At 41.3% G+C, this 19,861-nt stretch overlaps 1 protein-coding gene across 1 annotated transcript; it reads left to right on the forward strand.

Annotated features, from left to right (window-relative positions):
- Window positions 1-614: 614 nt before the first annotated feature.
- On the forward strand, window positions 615-18,737 carry cxcr3.1 (chemokine (C-X-C motif) receptor 3, tandem duplicate 1). The gene is made up of 3 exons (XM_010894169.4): window positions 615-909; window positions 14,931-15,317; window positions 17,193-18,737. The coding sequence occupies exons 1-3, from the start codon at window positions 898-900 to the stop codon at window positions 17,925-17,927; spliced, it is 1,134 nt and encodes a 377-aa protein (XP_010892471.2). The 5' UTR covers window positions 615-897; the 3' UTR covers window positions 17,928-18,737.
- The last annotated feature ends 1,124 nt before the right edge of the window (window positions 18,738-19,861 follow it).

A 19,861-nucleotide genomic window follows, 5' to 3' on the forward strand; every position in this document is an offset into this window, starting at 1 on the left:
TCATAATAAATTCTGAAGGAAAGACATGTAGCACAGTTATCCAGGCAATTTGGCCAGATTCACAGCCACAAGAGGATGGTGAGAGGAGGATTGAATATAATAATATAGGAATGGAAATAATTTAATTGTATTAAGCATATGAGCCTGTCCACCAGAATAAAGATAGCACCATGCCATATGTGGTTAGTGCATGTAAGTCCAGGCTCTACTAATCATACCGGTATTCAACACTTGATCAGATTTTTTAAATCAGCTAACTCGCTGACAAGGCTGGTTAAATAACAACAATAAAAAAAATACATAAAAAAATGAAACAATCAATTAATTTTATGAAGCACTTTTTAACTGCAGTTGTCTAAAAGCATGACACAAACACCCAGTCCAGGTAAACATTCACAACCACAGCAAGCCAATCTGGTATTCAGAGATTGAAAGCACAGATGTTACACTATGCAACCATGTACAATACATCTACACACAGGAAGCATCTCAAACCTATCTAAAACTAGTGAATTAGTGAAAAAGAAAGATAGATTTGAAAGTGTGATGTTAAGCATTATAGGTAGCCCATTTAGTGCTACTATGGTAAATTGTTACAACCTCAATTTCAATAATTTTTCTTTGCACTAGAATATATACCTAAAATGTTGTCTTGTGTAACAATCCCGCTCTTGTTTTTGTTGGCTCATAAAACCATGTTACAAAGGACTGTATGAAATATATTTTAAAAAATATGTATCAATCATTACATAACATAACAGCATTTGTGGTTGTAAAACTGTTGGCAGATAGGCTAAATCCTGTTTAAAAGTACTTCCCATTCACTAAAAATAGCAGTGCTATTTGAAGTCAAGCTCAAAACACCTTTAGCTTCTCATCTCTGTGGTGTCTCCTTGAATGAAGATTATGGTAAGCACCACTTTTTTGACAAATATGATAAAGAATTGATTTATGAACAATGGTTGGTTTCTTCTGCTGAAGTTGGCCTGAGTTGTTATTGATAACTTTAAATTGCGTTTAACAGGGAATCTAAGTACAATAAAATGTTGATACACATTAGTATTACTGTTTCTCAAAACTGCTAACACAGATTTCCTGAATGTGTACTACATTTAAAACATTTTTTTAACACACATCTCAAAACAAACCTCAGACCAAAACATAGTCAAACCATGATGACATTACTAAATACATACTGTATACTGCTATGAGGAATTTCAAACACTATTGTAAAAATGTATGAATCAATCAATAACCAAACAGTGTTTAAAAATGTTCACCATGAACTTTGCATTATATTATAGACTGCAGTAAATGCTAGAAAATATGCTGTAGTACAATAAGTACAAATTTTTTTTGGAGGGGGGTTGTCACTGAAATTTACCAACACTTTTGCCCAAGAAGACCAGAGGGAAAAGGTAGGTGTTTTTACACAGGTATAAGATTATAGTAATTGCATAATATTAGTATAATAACATATATATAGGATTTTAACATTAACATAATAATTGTAATTATTGTTTATTCTGTCTCAGTATCCTGTTTTGATCTGGGACAGAAATGTTTCCCTATACGTCTCAGGCTGGATTTGTCTCTATACCTCAAAAAATTCCACAATTGTTCTTGACTGGAATTTTCAAAATGTTTAAGGTTGTTTTCAGCAACCATGTTTACAATGGCTAGGACTCAGCAATCATGCATTATCTACCATGATTAACTGGTGTCTCTCAATTCTACAAAAGAAAAAAATTACAACCTTTTCCAAAAACGTTGGGACACTGTGTAAAAATGTAAAGAAAAACAGAATGCAATTATGTGTAAATCATTTAAACCCTATATTCAAAAGAAAATAGTACAAAGACAACATATCAAATTTAGATACTGAGAAATGTTATTGTTTCTTGAAAAAAGCAACAGGCCATTAACATGATAAGATCCATAAAGAGTGTCCCAAAGTGGATGAGTCTTTCAGAAGTAAATATGGGGAGGGGTTCACAACTATGTAAAAGATTGTGGGGCAAATAGTGCAACAATTCAAGAATAATAATTCTCACCGTAAAATTGCAAGACGTTTCATCATCGATGGTACATAATAGCATTAAAAGATTCAGAGTATCCAAAGAAATCTCTGTACGCAAGGGACCAAGCCTAAAACCAATATTGGATTGATCTTCAGGCCCTCAGGCAGCACTGCATTAAAAACAGCTATAAATCCGTACAGGAAATCATTGCAGGAACACTTCTGAAAAAACATTGCCTGTCACTGCATCCACAAATACAATGGATATAAAAAGTCTACACAACCCTGCTAAAATGCCAGGTACTTGTTATGTAAGAGAATATGACAAATCATGTCAGAACTTTTTCCACCTTTAATGTGACCTTGAATGTGAACAAATCAATGGAAAAACAAACTGACATCTTTGAATAATAACCTGGCTGCATAAGTGTGCACACCCCTTAAACTAATACTTTGTTGAAGCACCTTTTGATTTTATTACAGCACTCTTTCTTTTTGGGTAGGAGTCTATTAGCATGGTACATCTTGACGTGGCAATATTTGCCCACTCTTCTTGGCAAAAGCGCTCCAAATCTGTCACATTGTGAGGACATTTCCTGTGCACAGCCCTCTTCAGATCACCCCACAGATACAGGGTTCCACATATGCTAATGCAAAAAGATTCACAGGGGTACAGGAAACAATGTAGTCAGCAAAGTAGTCAGATGTTACCTATTTTAATTTCTGTTCTAGAAAGTTGCTGGTTAAATGGCTCAGGTTTGGCTGTACTCTCAGCGCAGCTTCCCTCACTGTCACACCATGTACAGTACAAGAACCTGGTCTAGTACACTGTCATGAATTGCATTAGAAATCATTATTCTTCTTCCACTTCTTCTCACTCATCTACCTCCTCTCATTTTTTTCCTTTTCATTTCTCTTTCTTTGATGTGGTTATACATTTTTCCACAACATGCATGAGCTTAACTGTTGCCCTTTTTATTCATGACAACAGCCTGATTGCTTGTCGACTAATTATGCTTGTGCAAGTAGAACTACGTGTATGAAGGGTTGGGACAAATGCTTTTCCATCTGTAACTTTGCAAAATGGTTACGTGTATAAATGCGTAAATGGTTTCTTGAATATGATTCATTGAACTAGTTTTAGTGTGTTTGTGACTGTCAAATTATTGTACTGGTGAACACTAATTAAATGAGTCACATAAAAATTCCTGTAATGGCAAAATCTTGTGATGGTGAAACCCCTGTGCAAATGACATTTTAGACCTGCTGTAAGCAGAGTTGGGGCTATTTCCAAAAATTCCAATAAAATTATATCGCCCTTCCTGTACATCAAATTTAAAGTTCTAAACTCAATGTCAGTCATGAAATCATAAAATTCTCTTCAATTTAAATCTCTAATGTCTAATTAATATAATGCCTAATATACATACAGTGGGAATAGAAAATAACCCCCCCCCCTTTAAAATAATCACATTTTGTTGCTTTGCAGCCTGCAATGAAGACAGACACAGTTTTTGTTTCATTCAGCTGTATTTACTCAGTGCAACTTATAACATCCAAGTGAAAGATATAACACCAACATGTCATTAAAAAATTAAAAAATTAAAAAACAATCACTGAGTTGGAAAAAGGATCACCCCATTGTGTCAGTATTTTGTTGAACCACCTTCTGCTTTAATTACAGCCTTTAGTCTGTTGGGATATGTCTCTGCTAACTTTGCACATCTAGATGTTGTAATATTTGACCACTCTTCTTTGCAGAACTGCTCAAGTTCAGTTAAATTTGATGGCGACCATTTGTGGACTGCTGTCTTCAAGTCATTCCACAGATTTTCAATGGGGTTTAAGTCCGGGCTCTGACTAGGCCAAACAAGGACATTCACCTTTTTCTCCTTCAACCACTGTGTGGTTAGTTTTGCTGTGTGCTTTGGGTCATTGTCATGTTGGAAGGTAAATCTTCTTCCCATTGACAACATTCTGGCATAGAACAGCAGATTTTTCTCAATAATTTGACTGTATTTTGCCCCATCCATTTTTCTTTTTTTTTTGGTCCATTTTCTGCAGCAGAGAAACAACCCCATAACATGATATTACCACCTCCATGCTTTACTGTAGGAATGGTGTTATTTGGATGGTGAGCTGTATTGGATTTTTGCCAGACATATTGTTTGGCATTGAGGCCAAATAATTAAATTTTAGTCTCATCTGACCATAACACCTTTTTCCTCAGTCATGATTGCATGTGGCCTTTCTTGAGGAGTGGCTTTTTACTTGCAATCCTCCCATACAAGCCACATTTGTGGAGAATTTGGTAGCCTCTCTGACCAGTTTCCTCCTGGCTCTTTCATCCAGTTGGGAGTGACGTCCTGACCCAGGGAGGGTCTGTGTTGTACCAAATACCTTCCACTTCTTAATAATAGACTTCACTGTGCTTCTAGGCACTGATAAAGCCTTTGAATTTTCCTGACTTGTGCCTGTCCACAACTTTATCCCGGAGATCTTTTGACAATGCCATGCCACCCATAGTTGATTGTTTTCTTCAGTTGCACTACCAAGGACTGAAATGCTTCAGGAAAAGCTTATTACATTATGAGCTAATCAAAATGACCACAGCTGATCACAGTTGAAAGTGAATTGGCTTTGTGTGCTATTGAGAAGGTGATTAACTACACCTGGTTGGGTTTACAAGTCATTTTTAGGAGGGGGGTGATTCTTTTTCCAACTCAGTGATTCTGTTTTTTCATTTGTAATTTGGTCGGTATTATAATAAGTTGGTATTATATCTTTCACTTGGATGTTATAAGTTGTGAATACAGCTGAATAAAAAAACTTTTTTCTGGTCCGTTTTCATTTCAGGCTGCAAAGCAACAAAATGTGATTATTTTCAAGGGGGGCATTCTTTTCTATACCCAATGTATCTCTAAATTCACAATTCAGGCTGATCTTGTCATTGCTCATGTGACTGGTGCCCCATGTGGCACTGCACGCTCCCTCCCTCTTTGGCACTGCACGCTCCCTCCCTCTTTGGCACTGCACGCTCCCTCCCTCTTTGGCACTGCACGTCGCCAGCATACTAACCGCCGACAGGAGATGATGGCAGCAGCGCACCCCATAGACACACCTCAACCATTACGTTGTGTATAAGTGTGCCTTGTCATCGCCTGCATCTCACAGATTATTTGGTCCTGTTGTGTGTTGCCTGGGTGGTGCTGTCATTTGCCTATGACTGAATGTAACAGATCTTGAAGTATTGTCATCATTTTGTTTTTTTTGTTTTTTGTCTTACTTTTACACACATGCTACCGTGACACCTTACAGCTCATACAGCCTAATACTGACACTGGAAGAAAAGATGATTTGTATTGAAGAAAATCCTGCAGTTAATTTATACTATGTGCATAAAATATATTAACTGGGAATGTACAAATATCAATTTCCAATTAAAATAAATTCCAAAGATGTTAAAATGTACAAAAAGAATATTCAATAGATATTCACCGATCAGCCATGACATTATGACTACTGACCGGTGAAGTGAATAACACAGATAATCTATATAAACATATTCACCGATCAGCCATGACATTATGACTACTGACCGGTGAAGTGAATAACACAGATAATCTCGTTATCGTGGCACCAGTCAGTGGGTGGGATATATTAGGCAGCAAGTGAACATTCTTATGCTTCAGCAAGTGAAGCATAAGAATCTGAGCGACTTTGACAAGGGCCAAGTTGTGATGCTGGATGACTGGGTCAGAGAATCTCCAAAACTGCAGCCCTTGTAGGGTGTTCCCAGTCTGCAGTGGTCAGTACCTGTCAAAAGTGGTCCAAGGGAGGAAAAGTGGTGAACTGGCGACAGGGACATAGGCAGCAAAGGCCCACTGATGCACGTGGTGAGCGAAGGCTGGCTCATGTGGTCCGATCCAACAGACGAGCTACTGTAGCTCAAATTGCTGAAAAAGTTAATACTGGTACTGATAGAAAGAGAATCGCACACACAGAGTATCTCAGTTTGTTGCGTATGGGGCTGCATAGACCAGTCGGGGTGCCCATGCTGACTTCTGTCCACTGCCAAAAGTGCCTACAATGGACATGTGAGCATCAGAACTGGAATATGGAGCAATGGGCGAAGGTAATCACATTTGCTTTTACATTATGTGGATGGCTAGATGCACGTGTGTCACTTACCTGGAGAACACATGGCACCAGGATGCACTATGGGAAGAAGGCAAACCGGCGGAGGCAGTGTGATGCTTTGGGCAATGTTCTGCTGGGAAACCTTGGGTCCTGCCATTCATGTGGATGTTACTTTGACACATACCACCTACCTGAGCATTGTTGCAGACCATGTGCACCCTTTCATGGCAACAGTGTTCCCTGATGGCACTGGTCTCTTCAGCAGGATAATGCGCCCTGCCACAAAGCAAAAGTGGTTCAGGAATGGTTTGAGGAATACAACAAGTTCAAAGTGTTGAGCATCTGTGGGATGTGCTGGACAAACAAGTCCGATCCATGGAGGCCCCACCTCGCAACTTACAGGACTGAAAGGTTTTGCTGCTCACTTCTTGGTGCCAGATACCACAGCACACCTTCAGAGGTCTAGTGGAGTCTATGCCTCGACGGGTCTGGGCTGTTTTGGCAGCAAAAGGGGGACCAACACAATATTAGGCAGGTGGTCATAATGTTATTGCTGACTGGTGTACTAATTATCTATTATACTGCTCTGCTTTTACTCATCTCAAATTGACTAGTAAAACATGTCCTTATATTTCATAAAGTAGTTTCAGGCTCTACAATTTAGAAATACACTTTTGACTAGTTGCACTCTCAAATGCCACCTAAAACCCCCAGGCAGGAGGGAATGAAAGCACGTTGCTGAGCTGCTAAATAATGCACAAGGCTCACACACTACTGTAATGAGCAATGGGGATTGCGCCACAATAGTTATGTCTATAACTGAAACAAACTGATCCGCAATTGTGCACACACTAGTGATGGCAAAACGAGGCTTCATTAGCGTTATTTTAGCAGCAGGATATTTTGTTGGCAGCACTCTGATTCACGCTGCCCGGGAACAGTGGCCCTGCGAGGTCTCCTGTGGGCATAAAACAAACACCCCAGACGCGTCGCCCTGACAATGAGGCAAAGAGCAGCCAGTGAAGTAGTGGAGCTAGACACAGAGTGTGAAACAGCGTCCCTTCTAAATGGACTGGAAGTGATCATGTATACAGGGTCAGTCATAAGTATGACGTTGCCCCCAGCAGAAAATTTCTGTGCCGCTCGCCATCTCTGTTGAAGGAGGGCTGAAATAACCCTTGTTTCCGAAGGAGAAAAAAAAGGGCCCCACTTGGGACGTGAACACAACTCCCAGACAGGAGATCGAGAAACTACCCATTACACCACAAAGGCATCTGCATCGCTGGCGGCATAAGTTGCACAAAAAAGTTGCAAAAAAGCTTTGAGCCAGACCGCTCATGCCAGTGTTATGGCGACGAGGCTCTGAGCTAGATGGCGGCACCATTCTTGCTGCAGAGCCCATTGCCCAGTGTTGTTCTCTATCTGGATGGCCAGGCGTAATTAACTCTGAGTTAGTTATGCCCATAACGTCCTTGTGAGAATTCACATGTTGAAACAACCGGCAATCGCCTGCTCTTGTTCACTCTCACTGAAGGTGTGAGCACGAAAGAAATCGGTGGTGAGTTCACTCCACAGCAGGTGCACGCGCATTACCCAGGAAACGATGCTCTGAGCCAGACCGCTCCAAAGCCAGGGGCTAAGGGAGCTCCATGACTTATAACCATACATACCATCAGAAAAACGTTTAAAAACAGTCTCTGGCAGTGTCAGGACTGACACTATCCCCAGTGCCATGGGTGCAAGTAAAACGTAGAAGGCCGGAACGTCTGTAGGCGTGTACTGCCTTGAAGGAGTGTGAGGTAAAGGCCAATGACAAGCTTTGCGGAGTTTGCTATCTTTTTACAAGTAGGTTACATCACCTCATTAAGCTATTTGATTAGATTAGATTTGTCAAGAATCTGGTATCCTTCTCTTTCTCCCTCTTCTGGCCACACTTGCACTTACACACACACACGCGCGCACACACACAACCACATGCACCTTCACTCACCCTCAGCTGTTCCTAGTTGCAACCAGCGATCACGCTAATTCTCCCACAACTGTTCTCTCTCCCCCCGATTGTGTTTGCTACTTCTAGCTTCCCCTTTTCCCTGCTTCTTTGCCAGATTATTCCGTGAGTTATTCATGCAAGAGGCTCTCTTTCTGACCTGATTGTTCCCGTCCCGTCCTGCCCCATCCCGTCCTGTCTGGATCTGGTCTATACATGTACTACGCTGTGTTTGCTGTATTGCTGCTTACTTTACACTCTGCCTAGTTTGCCTGCTGCTGACGGCCTGCCTGAGCAATCTCTCCGCCAGCCGTATACTGTGAGACCCGAGACTTTACGCCGCCAGACCTGGTCTTTTTGCTGTGCTCTGCCTCTGTTACTGGAATATTTCTGTAGTTTGTCTAACGCCCATATCGATGACAGTTTCTGTTTGTTATTTCAAGAAGAGGATTTCTGTTCATCTGGACGGTTACTCTTTCAATATTAAAGACATTGCATTATTGCATTTCACTTTTGGGTCCTTTCTCACCTGTTATAACATGATTAGATTAAACTTGATTGTCTTTGAAAAAGTACAGGTACAGTACAACAAAATGCAGTTAGCATCTAACCAGAAGTGCAAATAGAAGAGGGCAGAAAATCTACAAATATTAAGTATAATGTATGTTACAAGTGGGAAGAATAGATGTGCAATGAGACAAATGCAAGTACAAATGGCAATTCTAAATGTGCAATCGAGGCAAATTGAAGGTGTGCAACTAAAATGCAAAGATAGCACCAATGAGGTTCCCGAGGTAGACATGTACATGTAAAAACTGAAAAATGCTAATACAAATGCAGTTCTTGTCACGGCTGGGTGTAGTGGAGTGTGTCAAAGAACTTGGAGCCAAACGCAGGGAGGCGATAAACAAAACTGTATTCTCAAAAATATAATAATACAACAAAGGCACGCTATACACGGCGATAAAACGCTCAAACGAACGTGCCTCTCTCCACAATATAAAGACATAGAACAATACCACACAAAGACACCCAGAAACACAGGAACTAATATAGGCAACCTAATGAGGGAATGGACACCAGGTGTGTGCAATAACAAGACATGACAGTGCCGTGGGAGGAGGAGCGGCGTGGCTAGAGGACCGGCGACGACGCGCGCCGAATACCACGTCGGGGGGGATGGCGCGCGTCCTCCACGCGCGTCCTCGTTACAGTTCTAAATGTGCATTTACTGCAAATTGAAGGTGTAAGGTAGCATGTGCAACTGAAATGCAGGGATAGCAGCAATGAGGTTCCCAAACAAGACATGTACATGTTCAACTGAAAACGTCCTTTATTTATTCTGTGTTAAATGAGATATGACATGATGTACTTTTCTTTCAATGTGTTTTACTTCCAAGTGTTAACATAGATAAACAGTCAGCCAAACTCCTTTTCAAGAGCCAGGAATGTGAGCTTGCTCGCTCCTTTATTGACTTCTTACATGGCAACTAAGTCAAAATGACAACATTGAATCGGCGTGAAACTAGAAAACTAGACTTAATGGACAATTATGTGATCAATAGGTAAATGTGGACAGCCTAACGTCAACACAATACACAAATAAGTGATTAGCAGGATTAGCAGGACATTGCTGTAACACATGCTATGAGAATTGTACAAACTTGCAAATTGTCTACAAAACCCGATATTATTAATTTATGAACATGTAAAGAACATGTAACACTTACAGCCATTGCTTTCTGAGGGACACACAGTGGATTAACTTTAACCTGAGAAAGTGTACAGATGCAACCATGTTTTTGCCGGACTGCGTTAGCGAAGCTGGCTAAGAGCAAATGTCTCTTACTGAGTACCGCTTGTTAAATAGCTTGGTGTTTAGAGAAGTGGACCTGTGAACTATAGGTCCCGAATTTGCGTCTCCTCGCAGGCGAAGCAATGTATGCATCATTAATTATTTCTTATAGACAAAAACTTTGCTGGCTAAAACCGTTAGTATCTACATTTTAATAAGCCTGAAATAAAACTGTTTACAGTATTATTGAGACTGTTTCTGGTGGATTTTCGAAGTACCCATTCATGCATGCGTTTTGGGTCTGGATAAACATACATATTTGCTGGCTTAACAGCCGCTATGGTGTTAATAAGAAATGTTAGTCAGTTTAACACAATCCTCAATGGAGTCTAGTGACTGCTGAAACGTGTAATTCCGTGGCATAGTGGTTAAAGACAATGCCTCTCATGTGGGAGACCAAGCGTGCCGCACAAGCCCTGAAAAGTGAAGCCAAAACGTCTCGATCGCCCCCTGGTGAGTGGTCCCAGTATAGGTCATAAACCCCGCCCTCCCTATGTTATTCAATGGGACGCGAGACCAACTAAACAATTAAATTACCCTTCAAATATCTTTTTTCCGAAGCTGGTTTCTGTCATTTACTGTAGTTTGTATCATACATACATACATCTTCTTCCGCTTCATCCGGGGCCGGGTCGCGGGGGCAGCAGTCTAAGCAGGGATGCCCAGACTTCCCTCTCCCCAGACACTTCCTCCAGCTCTTCCGGGGGGACACCGAGGCGTTCCCAGGCCAGCCGGGAGACAGTCCCTCCAGCGTGTCCTAGGTCTTCCCCGGGGTCTCCTCCCGGTGGGACGGGACCGGAACACCTTCCCAGGAAGGCGTTCCGGAGGCATCCGAAACAGATGCCCAAGCCACCTCAGCTGACCCCTCTCGATGTGGAGGAGCAGCGGCTCTACTCTGAGCTCCTCCCGGGTGACCGAGCTTCTCACCCTATCTCTAAGGGAATGCCCAGCCACCCTGCGGAGAAAGCTCATTTCGGCCACCTGTATCCGGGATCTTGTCCTTTCGGTCATGACCCAAACCTCATGACCATAGGTGAGAGTAGGAACGTAGATTGACCGGTAAATCGAGAGCTTCGCCTTGCGGCTCAGCTCTTTCTTCACCACGACAGACCGATACATCGACCGCATTACTGCAGAAGCTGCACCGATCCGTCTGTCAATCTCCCGTTCCATCCTTCCCTCACTCGTGAACAAGACCCCTAGATACTTAAACTCCTCTAGTTTGTATCATGTTAATGTAAATTCAAGAGTTTGTTTTTAAAATAAGTTGGTTTTTAGTTAGTTATTTAATGCACACGGTGGTGTGACGTCGTGATTCACAGCTGTGATTGACAGCTATCTGGGCCGAGGAGCCACTGAAGCGCCATCAGGCTTTTTTCGAGATTGGAGCTTTACATTTAATCTCTAAATTTCTATAATTGATATAATTTCACACGGACATAATGGGTTGTTCTGCAGTATATTGTGCTAACCGATCTGGCATTTCCAATTGATCTTAGAATTTTTTTCGGTAAGTTACATTTATAAGCTATTTAATTAGTAAATAAATGTAATGGGCTAGCTAACGTTAGCTAAAAGACAACAAGCCTCGTTAATAGCCATGTTAATAGCTAGCAGGTGATCGTTAGCTAGAAGTTACCAATTATTTTTGTATTAGGCCTATTCTAAATTAAGGTTAAACATGATGTAAGTTAGGCTATAACATATCGTCTAGGTTTAACAAGCAAAGGTTGTACTGTACTTGGACTTGCGATTGATTACGGTATGTGCATTCTGCGAGGGAGAGTAAGGGCGGGGCACAGGGGTGGGGCCGTTGATTTCGCGGCTTTACGGCTTTACTTCCTGCTCGCTACTGCGCATAACTACTGCGCAGAACTGGTCCCAAGATCGCTATCTGCGCAGACGCAAGTCCAAGATGTCAGCGCCGTATCGGGACACTGGCGGCTTCAGTTTTCACCAATGGAAAAGAGCGAAAGGGCGTCGTCCATTTTTTTTACAGTCTATGTGGGAGACCTACATTTGAATCTATTGAAACAACATTTATTAATTGTCTGGTAGATTCCATGATTCTCTCGTCTTTTCACTTGATGAAATGTTGTTTTGCCATGAAAGAAAAAAATACGTTCTTAAGCCATTAAAATGAAATAGCTTGGGCAGACTTGCAATTGCTTAATTCTTATGATTATTCCAGTAAGTTAGACACCGGTAAAGCTTATTACTGGCTGATACGCTGTTAAAACGGGCAGTGGCAAACGCCATACATAGAGGCCATTTGTGGTGGAGGTAAACTTATTAAGAAACGTTAGTTCGTTTAACTGTATCAATGTCATTCACTAATGGCCAATTAACTATTAAAACGGCCAGTGGCAAAAGAGGATTTGTTCAGGATATACAGATGCCGGGTGTCAGTATAGACAAGAGGGTATACTGACAACCAGCAAATGTACTGCTCTGAGGTGTATTTAACGACACGGCCTCTCACGTGGGAGACCCGTGTTCGAATCTCCAGATGGCAACCCTGTCTATTGTGGGCTGGCTTGTTTCCTTATCATTGTGGTCTTCAAAATAAAAGCTCTACAATAATTCGCGCAAATAACAATGCAAATATATTTTAACAGTAAACCTAATGTTTTTTGACATTGAAAACGTATTCAGGGCAGAACACATGACATAGTATACAATGTTCAAGGACCTGTTTTGGCTCCACAACTCCACTTTAACAACTAGTGCATTAATGAATGGTGGGTGACCAAATAAATCAACATTGTTTCTCCAACTCAAGGTATTACCATTTCCCAACAGAGTTTCTCCATACATGTGTAATCACAGAGAGTATGTTAATGGAATCTGTTAAGGGTTAATATGTTAGGAATTGTATGATTTATTAATGCCCAGTAAGTATATTTTGGCAGGATATATGGGGTTTTGAATGTGGGTCAATAAACAGGGGAACAGCAGGTAGCCTTATTGATAATAAGTGAAAGGTTGCATGATCAAAATCCCACAACCACCAAGGTTAAAATAATGTTTTTTCTGTCTCTGAGAAAGGTAATTAGCCTTAATTGCTCCCCATGTCTTTGCCGTAAATGAGAATTTGTTCTCAGCTAACTTACCTAGTAAAATAGGGAATAAAAACTAAACGAAAAATAATGGTTGAAACAAAAATTTTCAGTTCCTGGAACTGCATCACAATACAGTGTGAGAAAAAAACTGATATTAATCTGTGCAGCCATTAACAATTAGGATGCATGATCATTCATAAGGGTTAATATCATAAATGTACATTCGTGCAGGTAAGAGTGGTTGACGTGCCTCCACTTTTTTTCATTCCAATGTGCCAAAAAACATGCATACATTTGTTTAATTTGGAAAAACTATTTTTGGTTAAGAAGATACTGCATTCTTGGGACATCTGCATAAATTAAATGTATTGTGATTATTGTGATTCTATAATGCAATTTAATGCACGTTTCATTACACCATGCTAAACAGTTTAATTATACTAAGAAAGACAATATTGTGCCAAAAGTATTGAAAACTAATATAAAACCATTTTAATCATTTGCAAAAACCTTCCAAGTTTTATTACTGGAATTTATATGTGAAACATTTACATGACAGGAAAATATTGGTTATCCTGTCAATAACACATTCCTATGAATGTGTACATATGCATTTCTTACACAGCAATTGTCAAAGTTGAGAGACACATACTCATTGAAGAATAATAATGAGTATCAATTAAATAACTGATATGGAATCAACTGATAACTTGATTATCCGTGTTATTCACTTCACCTGTCAGTGGTCATAATGTTATGGCTGATCGGTATATTTCACCCACTGAGACCCTTTTTAATGTCTAACATCACACACACTAAAAGTTAAATCACCCCTCACCTTTCACATACACAAGCAATTATTATCTTTGTTATTATCGGAACTGCACTTTTCTTGCAGGAAAGGCTTTGTTGTGTAGTAGGTGGGAGGACCCATACATTTCATCCAGTATATATAGTCCACTTCGATAAGTGTGACACAAGACCAGTACACTGTGTGAGAGACAAACAGCACGTGGTGTGAGAGACTTCCCAGAAACCTCTCCTCTGTGAACAGCGTCATCACTTATTGTGCAGAAATGACCAACCTTGCACCTTCTGATTGCTTAACTTTCCATTTGTGTGTAACATGTTTTGACCCAAAACACTGATGTAGTCACTACGGTCATAATATCTAGACATTATTAAGCAGAAGATTGTCTAGAAAATTAAAAGGTATTGCAACATTTTTCCAATCATAGCAAATTGAGATACATTTCTGTTTTTTATCATAAGGTAAATGTGGTCTAAATGGACTATATAATAAAATAAAGCTAGTAAATGTTATAATCTATATAATTAATGAGTTAGTTATGGATGTCAAACACATTTGTTTGCTGCTAAAATATCCATAGTGAGTACTGGGTGGTGATTTAACCCCCTGGGTTAATATGACCCACTAACATAATGAGTGGAACCAAAATGTTAACAGAACATGAGGGCTAGAAAGAGTGTGAGCGAGCCAGCATAATACTAAGATCAGATCTATCAAAGGTAACAATGTTTGTGGGGCAGATAGGTAGGTGGTTTCCGATACACCCATTTACAGCATGGCCAGGTGCTAGGGGCTGCAATGATGGCGGCAGGACAGCTTCAAATAGAAAGGGCTCAGATCATTTAAGCTTATTATGGCTTTGTCTGAGAGAACATGCCAACACACACACACACACACAAATACACTCAGGATGACCATGATGATACAAGGACTGTGAAAAAGCTATAACCCTCTGAGCCATTAGGACCTTTGGAAAAAACAAAAGAAACTCATGTGTTGCATTTTATGGATACATTGAGCCACCTATATTCACCTATCCCTGTTTTCACTTTCAGGATTTCCCTATGGGTACTGGAAAAATGTCCCTTTCGGGAAGTTATTTAGATTATCTTTTTGAAAACGACTCTGATTTTTATAACTACACTGACACCTGCTGTTCAAGTGGTGAGGTGTGCGGCACGGAGGATGGGATGCGTTTTGAACAGGTTTTCCTCCCGGTGTTCTACTCCCTGACGCTGGTCCTGGGCCTGCTGGGTAATGGGCTGGTCCTAGTGGTTCTTGTCAAGAGGAGGCGGAGCTGGAGCGTGACAGACACATTTATCCTGCACCTTGCTGTAGCTGACACCCTACTGCTCCTCACACTGCCTCTCTGGGCAGCTCAGGCCGCTGCGGGCTGGAGTTTTGGGACGCCTCTCTGCAAGATCACTGGAGCCATGTTTACAGTAAGGACTGTTCCGGTTTGGGAAGTGTATAGTATAAACACAGGGTGAAATAACTGCTGGTGTACGTTTATACAGTTGTGCTCATAGGTTGGCATACCCTGGCAGAAATTGGGAAATGTTGGCATTGATTTTGAAAATATGACTGATCATACAAAAAGAAAATATATATATGTAAGGATAGTGATCATATGAAGCCATTTATTATCATATAGTTGTTTGGTTCCTTTTTAAATCGTAATAACAGAAATCACCCAAATGGCCCGGATCAAAATTTTAAATACCCTTGAATGTTGGGCCTTGTTACAGACACACAAGGTGACACACACAGGTGAAAATTACAATTAAATGGGAATTGTCCACACCTGTGGCTTTTTAAATTGCAATTAGTGTCTGTGTATAAATAGTCAATGAGTTAGTTAGCTCTCATGTGGATGCACTGAGCAGGGTAGATACTGAGCCATGGGGAGCAGAAAGACCTGCGTAACAAGGTAATGTTTTATAAAGATGGAAAAGGATCTAAAAAGATATCCAAAGCCTTGCAAATGCCAGTCAAAACTGTTCCATCACTTATTAAGAATTGGACCATTCAGGTATCTCTTGATACCCACGCAAGTTCAGGTAGAACAAGAATTCAGCCAAAATTGCCAGAATAATTATTCGGGATAGAAAGAAAAACCCACAGGTAACCTCAGGAGAAATTGAAGCTGCTCTGGAAAAAGACTATGTGGTTGTTTCAAGAAGCGCAATACGACAATACTTGAGCTGCAAAAAAATTTGCTGCATGGTGTAGTTGCCAGAAAGAAGCCTTTACTGTGACAATGCCACTAAAAAGCCAGGTTACAATATGCCCAACAACACCTTGACACGCCTCACAGCTTCTGGCACACTGTCATTTAGTGACAAGTCCAAAATAGAGCTTAATGGCCACAACCATAAGTGCTGTGTTTGGAGAGGGGTCAATAAGGCTTATAGTGAACAGAATACCATCCCCACTGATGATTTGGGGGTGTGTGAAGGCATGGGGAATCTTGTGAAAATTGATGGCAAGATGAATGCAGCATGTTATCAGAAAATACTGGCAGACAATTTGCATTCTTATGCACGAAACATGCACAAGGGACGCTCTTGGACTTTCCAGCACGACAATGAGCACAAGGCCAAATTGACCCTACAGTTACTACAGCAGAAAAGGTTGAAGGTTTTGGAGTGGCCATCACAGTATCCTGACCTTAATATCATCAAGCCACTCAGGGGAGATCTCAAAAATAAGGTTCACGCAAGACAACCATAGACTTTGCATGACCTGGAGGCATTTTGCCAAGCTATACCACCTGCAAGAATGTGGGGCCTCATTGACAACTATTACAAAAGACTGCATCCTGTCATTGATGCTAAAAGGGGCAATACACAGTATTAAGAACTAAGGGTATGCAGACTTTTGAACAGTAATCAGTTCATGTTTTTTCTTTGTTGCCAAGTTTCTTTTTATGATTGTGCCATTCTGTTATGACCTACAGTTGAATGTGAATCCCATAAGAAATATGTTTTTGCCTGCTCACTCATGTTTTCTTTACAAATGGTACATACAGCTCCGGAAAAAATTAAGAAACCACTGCACCTTTTTCTTTCCTTTCCCAAAAAAGTTGAAAAGGACGTTTTTGAGTGAAGAACAGATCGGTCAAAATTAAGAGACCACTGCAAAATGACACCACTGTTCCTCACTCAAAACTTTTCTTTTCAACTTTTTTTTTCAGAGATGGATATTACCAGTTATCCAAGGGTATTGAAAATTTTGAGTACAACTGTATATCAAAGGACAAACTTTTCAACAGTACCAAAACTGCCCTTTTTTGTTTTTCTGTCCCATTTTCTTAGATCAACTTTTACTGTGGCATCTTCCTGCTGGCCTGTATCAGTCTAGACCGCTACCTGTCTGTGGTCCACGCTGTCCAGATGTACTCGCGCAGGAAGCCCTGGATGGTGCAGGTCAGCTGCCTGTCCGTCTGGCTCCTCTCACTGTTTCTCTCCATCCCTGACTGGTACTTCCTGGAGCCTATTAGGGATACCAGACGAGAAAAAGTAGAGTGCGTCCATAACTACCCAATCTCCTCCCAGTCCGGGTTTGACTGGCGCCTCGCCTCTCGCCTGCTCTACCACATATTGGGCTTCCTCCTCCCCTCAGCAGTCCTGATATTCTGCTACTCATACATCCTTGTACGGCTGCTGCATGGCTCCCAGGGTGCCCAGAAGCAAAGAGCTGTTCGGGTCATTCTGGCCCTGGTGCTGGTCTTCTTCCTCTGCTGGACACCCTACAACATCACCCTCATGGTGGACACACTCCATGCCAACAACACCATTGAGGACACTTGCGAGACCCTTAATGCCCTGGACATCGCCATGACAGCCACATCGTCCCTAGGCTACCTGCACTGCAGCCTCAACCCTGTGCTTTATGCCTTTGTGGGGGTGAAGTTCCGGCACCACCTGCTGGACATGCTGAGGTCTCTGGGCTTCAAGCTGGTGAGAGGAGTCAGTGTGCACCGCACAAGCCGCAGGAGCTCTGCATGGTCTGAATCTGGTGACACCTCCCACACCTTTGCAATCTCCTAAGATATTTTCTTTTTAATCATGTCGCTACTGAGTTGTCATTGAGTCAATAAGTGGCATATCAATGTGTCCTTTAGTCCATTTCAGCTCCAGGGACTGGAGGAAATGTTTATAAGCTTTTAGCTAATATCATGCATATAATTATTGCCTAGTTTATACTCTTTTAAAAATGATGTAAGTGATATATGCTTTTCTAGTGATTTACATTTAAATTGTACTCATGTTACATACGCTCTTATTGAAAAGAAACGTACATTTCCATCTATGGATTTTCTATCACATTGCTAAAAATGAAATTAACCAAACTTTCATATATATGTCTCTTTTGAATTACATTGTTGAAGAAAGTTTACGTTTTCCGTCTGTGGAATGTATTAAGTTCTTAAAGTGATTTAAAGGGATAGTTTGTTCTAGATTCATCTTTGTGTGACATAACACTTTCCTTGAGTTATTCTTGAAGGCACAAGGAGTCATTTTTCAGGTTCTTGGAGGTAAACAACACCCCTAAGTCTAATTTGAAAGTGTTTTGGAGGCTTCCACCTGCATTGCAGCTTTTGTTACTTGGGACACACAGTTTCAATTCATTCATTTGGATAATAATAATACTAATTCCAGACAGGGACAGAGCTGTGAAAAAAGACTCCATGGGCCTTCAAGAACAACTCAAGGTAAGTGTTATTTCACCCACAATTGAGTCGAGGATGAACTATTCCTATATGCCTTCTTTTGTCATTGTGAAATTCCTGGAAGATGTTTTGTTTATTACATGTATGTACTATTTTGAAATAAATCCACCGCCTCTTTTGCCCTGGACATCTGACATTCTGCTTCCATCCTTCACTGTATACCATCATCTGTAAGGGTGCCACAAACACATCCCTACTCAGTACTGGCGATACTTGAGTCGGTACCATTTTCTTTTCATGTTATCATACAATCATCCAAGTTTATATTACTGGTTAAAAAGACATGTCAGGAAAGATACGTCTGTGAGGAATGAATATTTTTATATAATATAAGTTAACAACTGACTCTACAAGACCCCTGAAGGTGTCCTGTGGCATCTGGCACCAAGACATTAGCAGCAGATCTTTCAGTTCCTGTAAGAGTTCAACACCTTGAGCTCTGAATAATGTTCCTCAAACCATTTCGCAACAATATGTGCAGTTTGACGGGGCTTGTTATCCTGAAAAAGTGACAATTGCCATCAGGTAATATCATTGTCATGAAGGGGTGTACCTGGGGGGTATTTCAGAAAGTTTCAGGACATGTGGTAACAATTAGTTCAGTCAACTCTGAGCTGAGTTTCAGGACATGTGGTAACAATTAGTTCAGTCAACTCTGAGTTGAGTAAACCCTGAGTAAAGCACGTGCACGAGGACATAAAAAGCCCTCATCAATGGAACGCAGATAACGTGATTCACCATGGCAACAGGAGAAAAAGGTCTTGGACCCCCGTATTTCTTCCCAGTGGAGTTAGATATATTAATGAATGCACATGCAGAATATGAGTATATATGCAAGAAAAAAGCAATACAGTATCAGCAGCAAAAGAACGTGAGCTAGAGTGGCAGAAAATTGCTGACCGAGACAACGCATGAGCATCGCATCGCATCGCATCATCTTCCGCTTAATCCGGGGCCGGGTCGCGGGGGCAGCAGTCTAAGCAGGGATGCCCAGACTTCCCTCTCCCCAGACACTTCCTCCAGCTCTTCCCGGGGGACACCGAGGCGTTCCCAGGCCAGCCGGGAGACATAGTCCCTCCAGCGTGTCCTAGGTCTTCCCCGGGGTCTCTTCCCGGTGGGACGGGACCGGAACACCTTCCCAGGAAGGCGTTCCGGAGGCATCCGAAACAGATGCCCAAGCCACCTCAGCTGACCCCTCTCGATGTGGAGGAGCAGCGGCTCTACTCTGAGCTCCTCCCGGGCGACCGAGCT

The sequence above is a fragment of the Esox lucius genome, chromosome 20 (assembly GCF_011004845.1).
Source record: "Esox lucius isolate fEsoLuc1 chromosome 20, fEsoLuc1.pri, whole genome shotgun sequence".
NCBI lineage: Eukaryota > Metazoa > Chordata > Actinopteri > Esociformes > Esocidae > Esox > Esox lucius.

Coding starts and splice junctions, on each gene's coding strand:
- cxcr3.1 (XM_010894169.4), top strand. Junction 15,318..17,192: donor TCACTGGAGCCATGTTTACA/GTAAGGACTGTT, acceptor CCATTTTCTTAG/ATCAACTTTTACTGTGGCAT.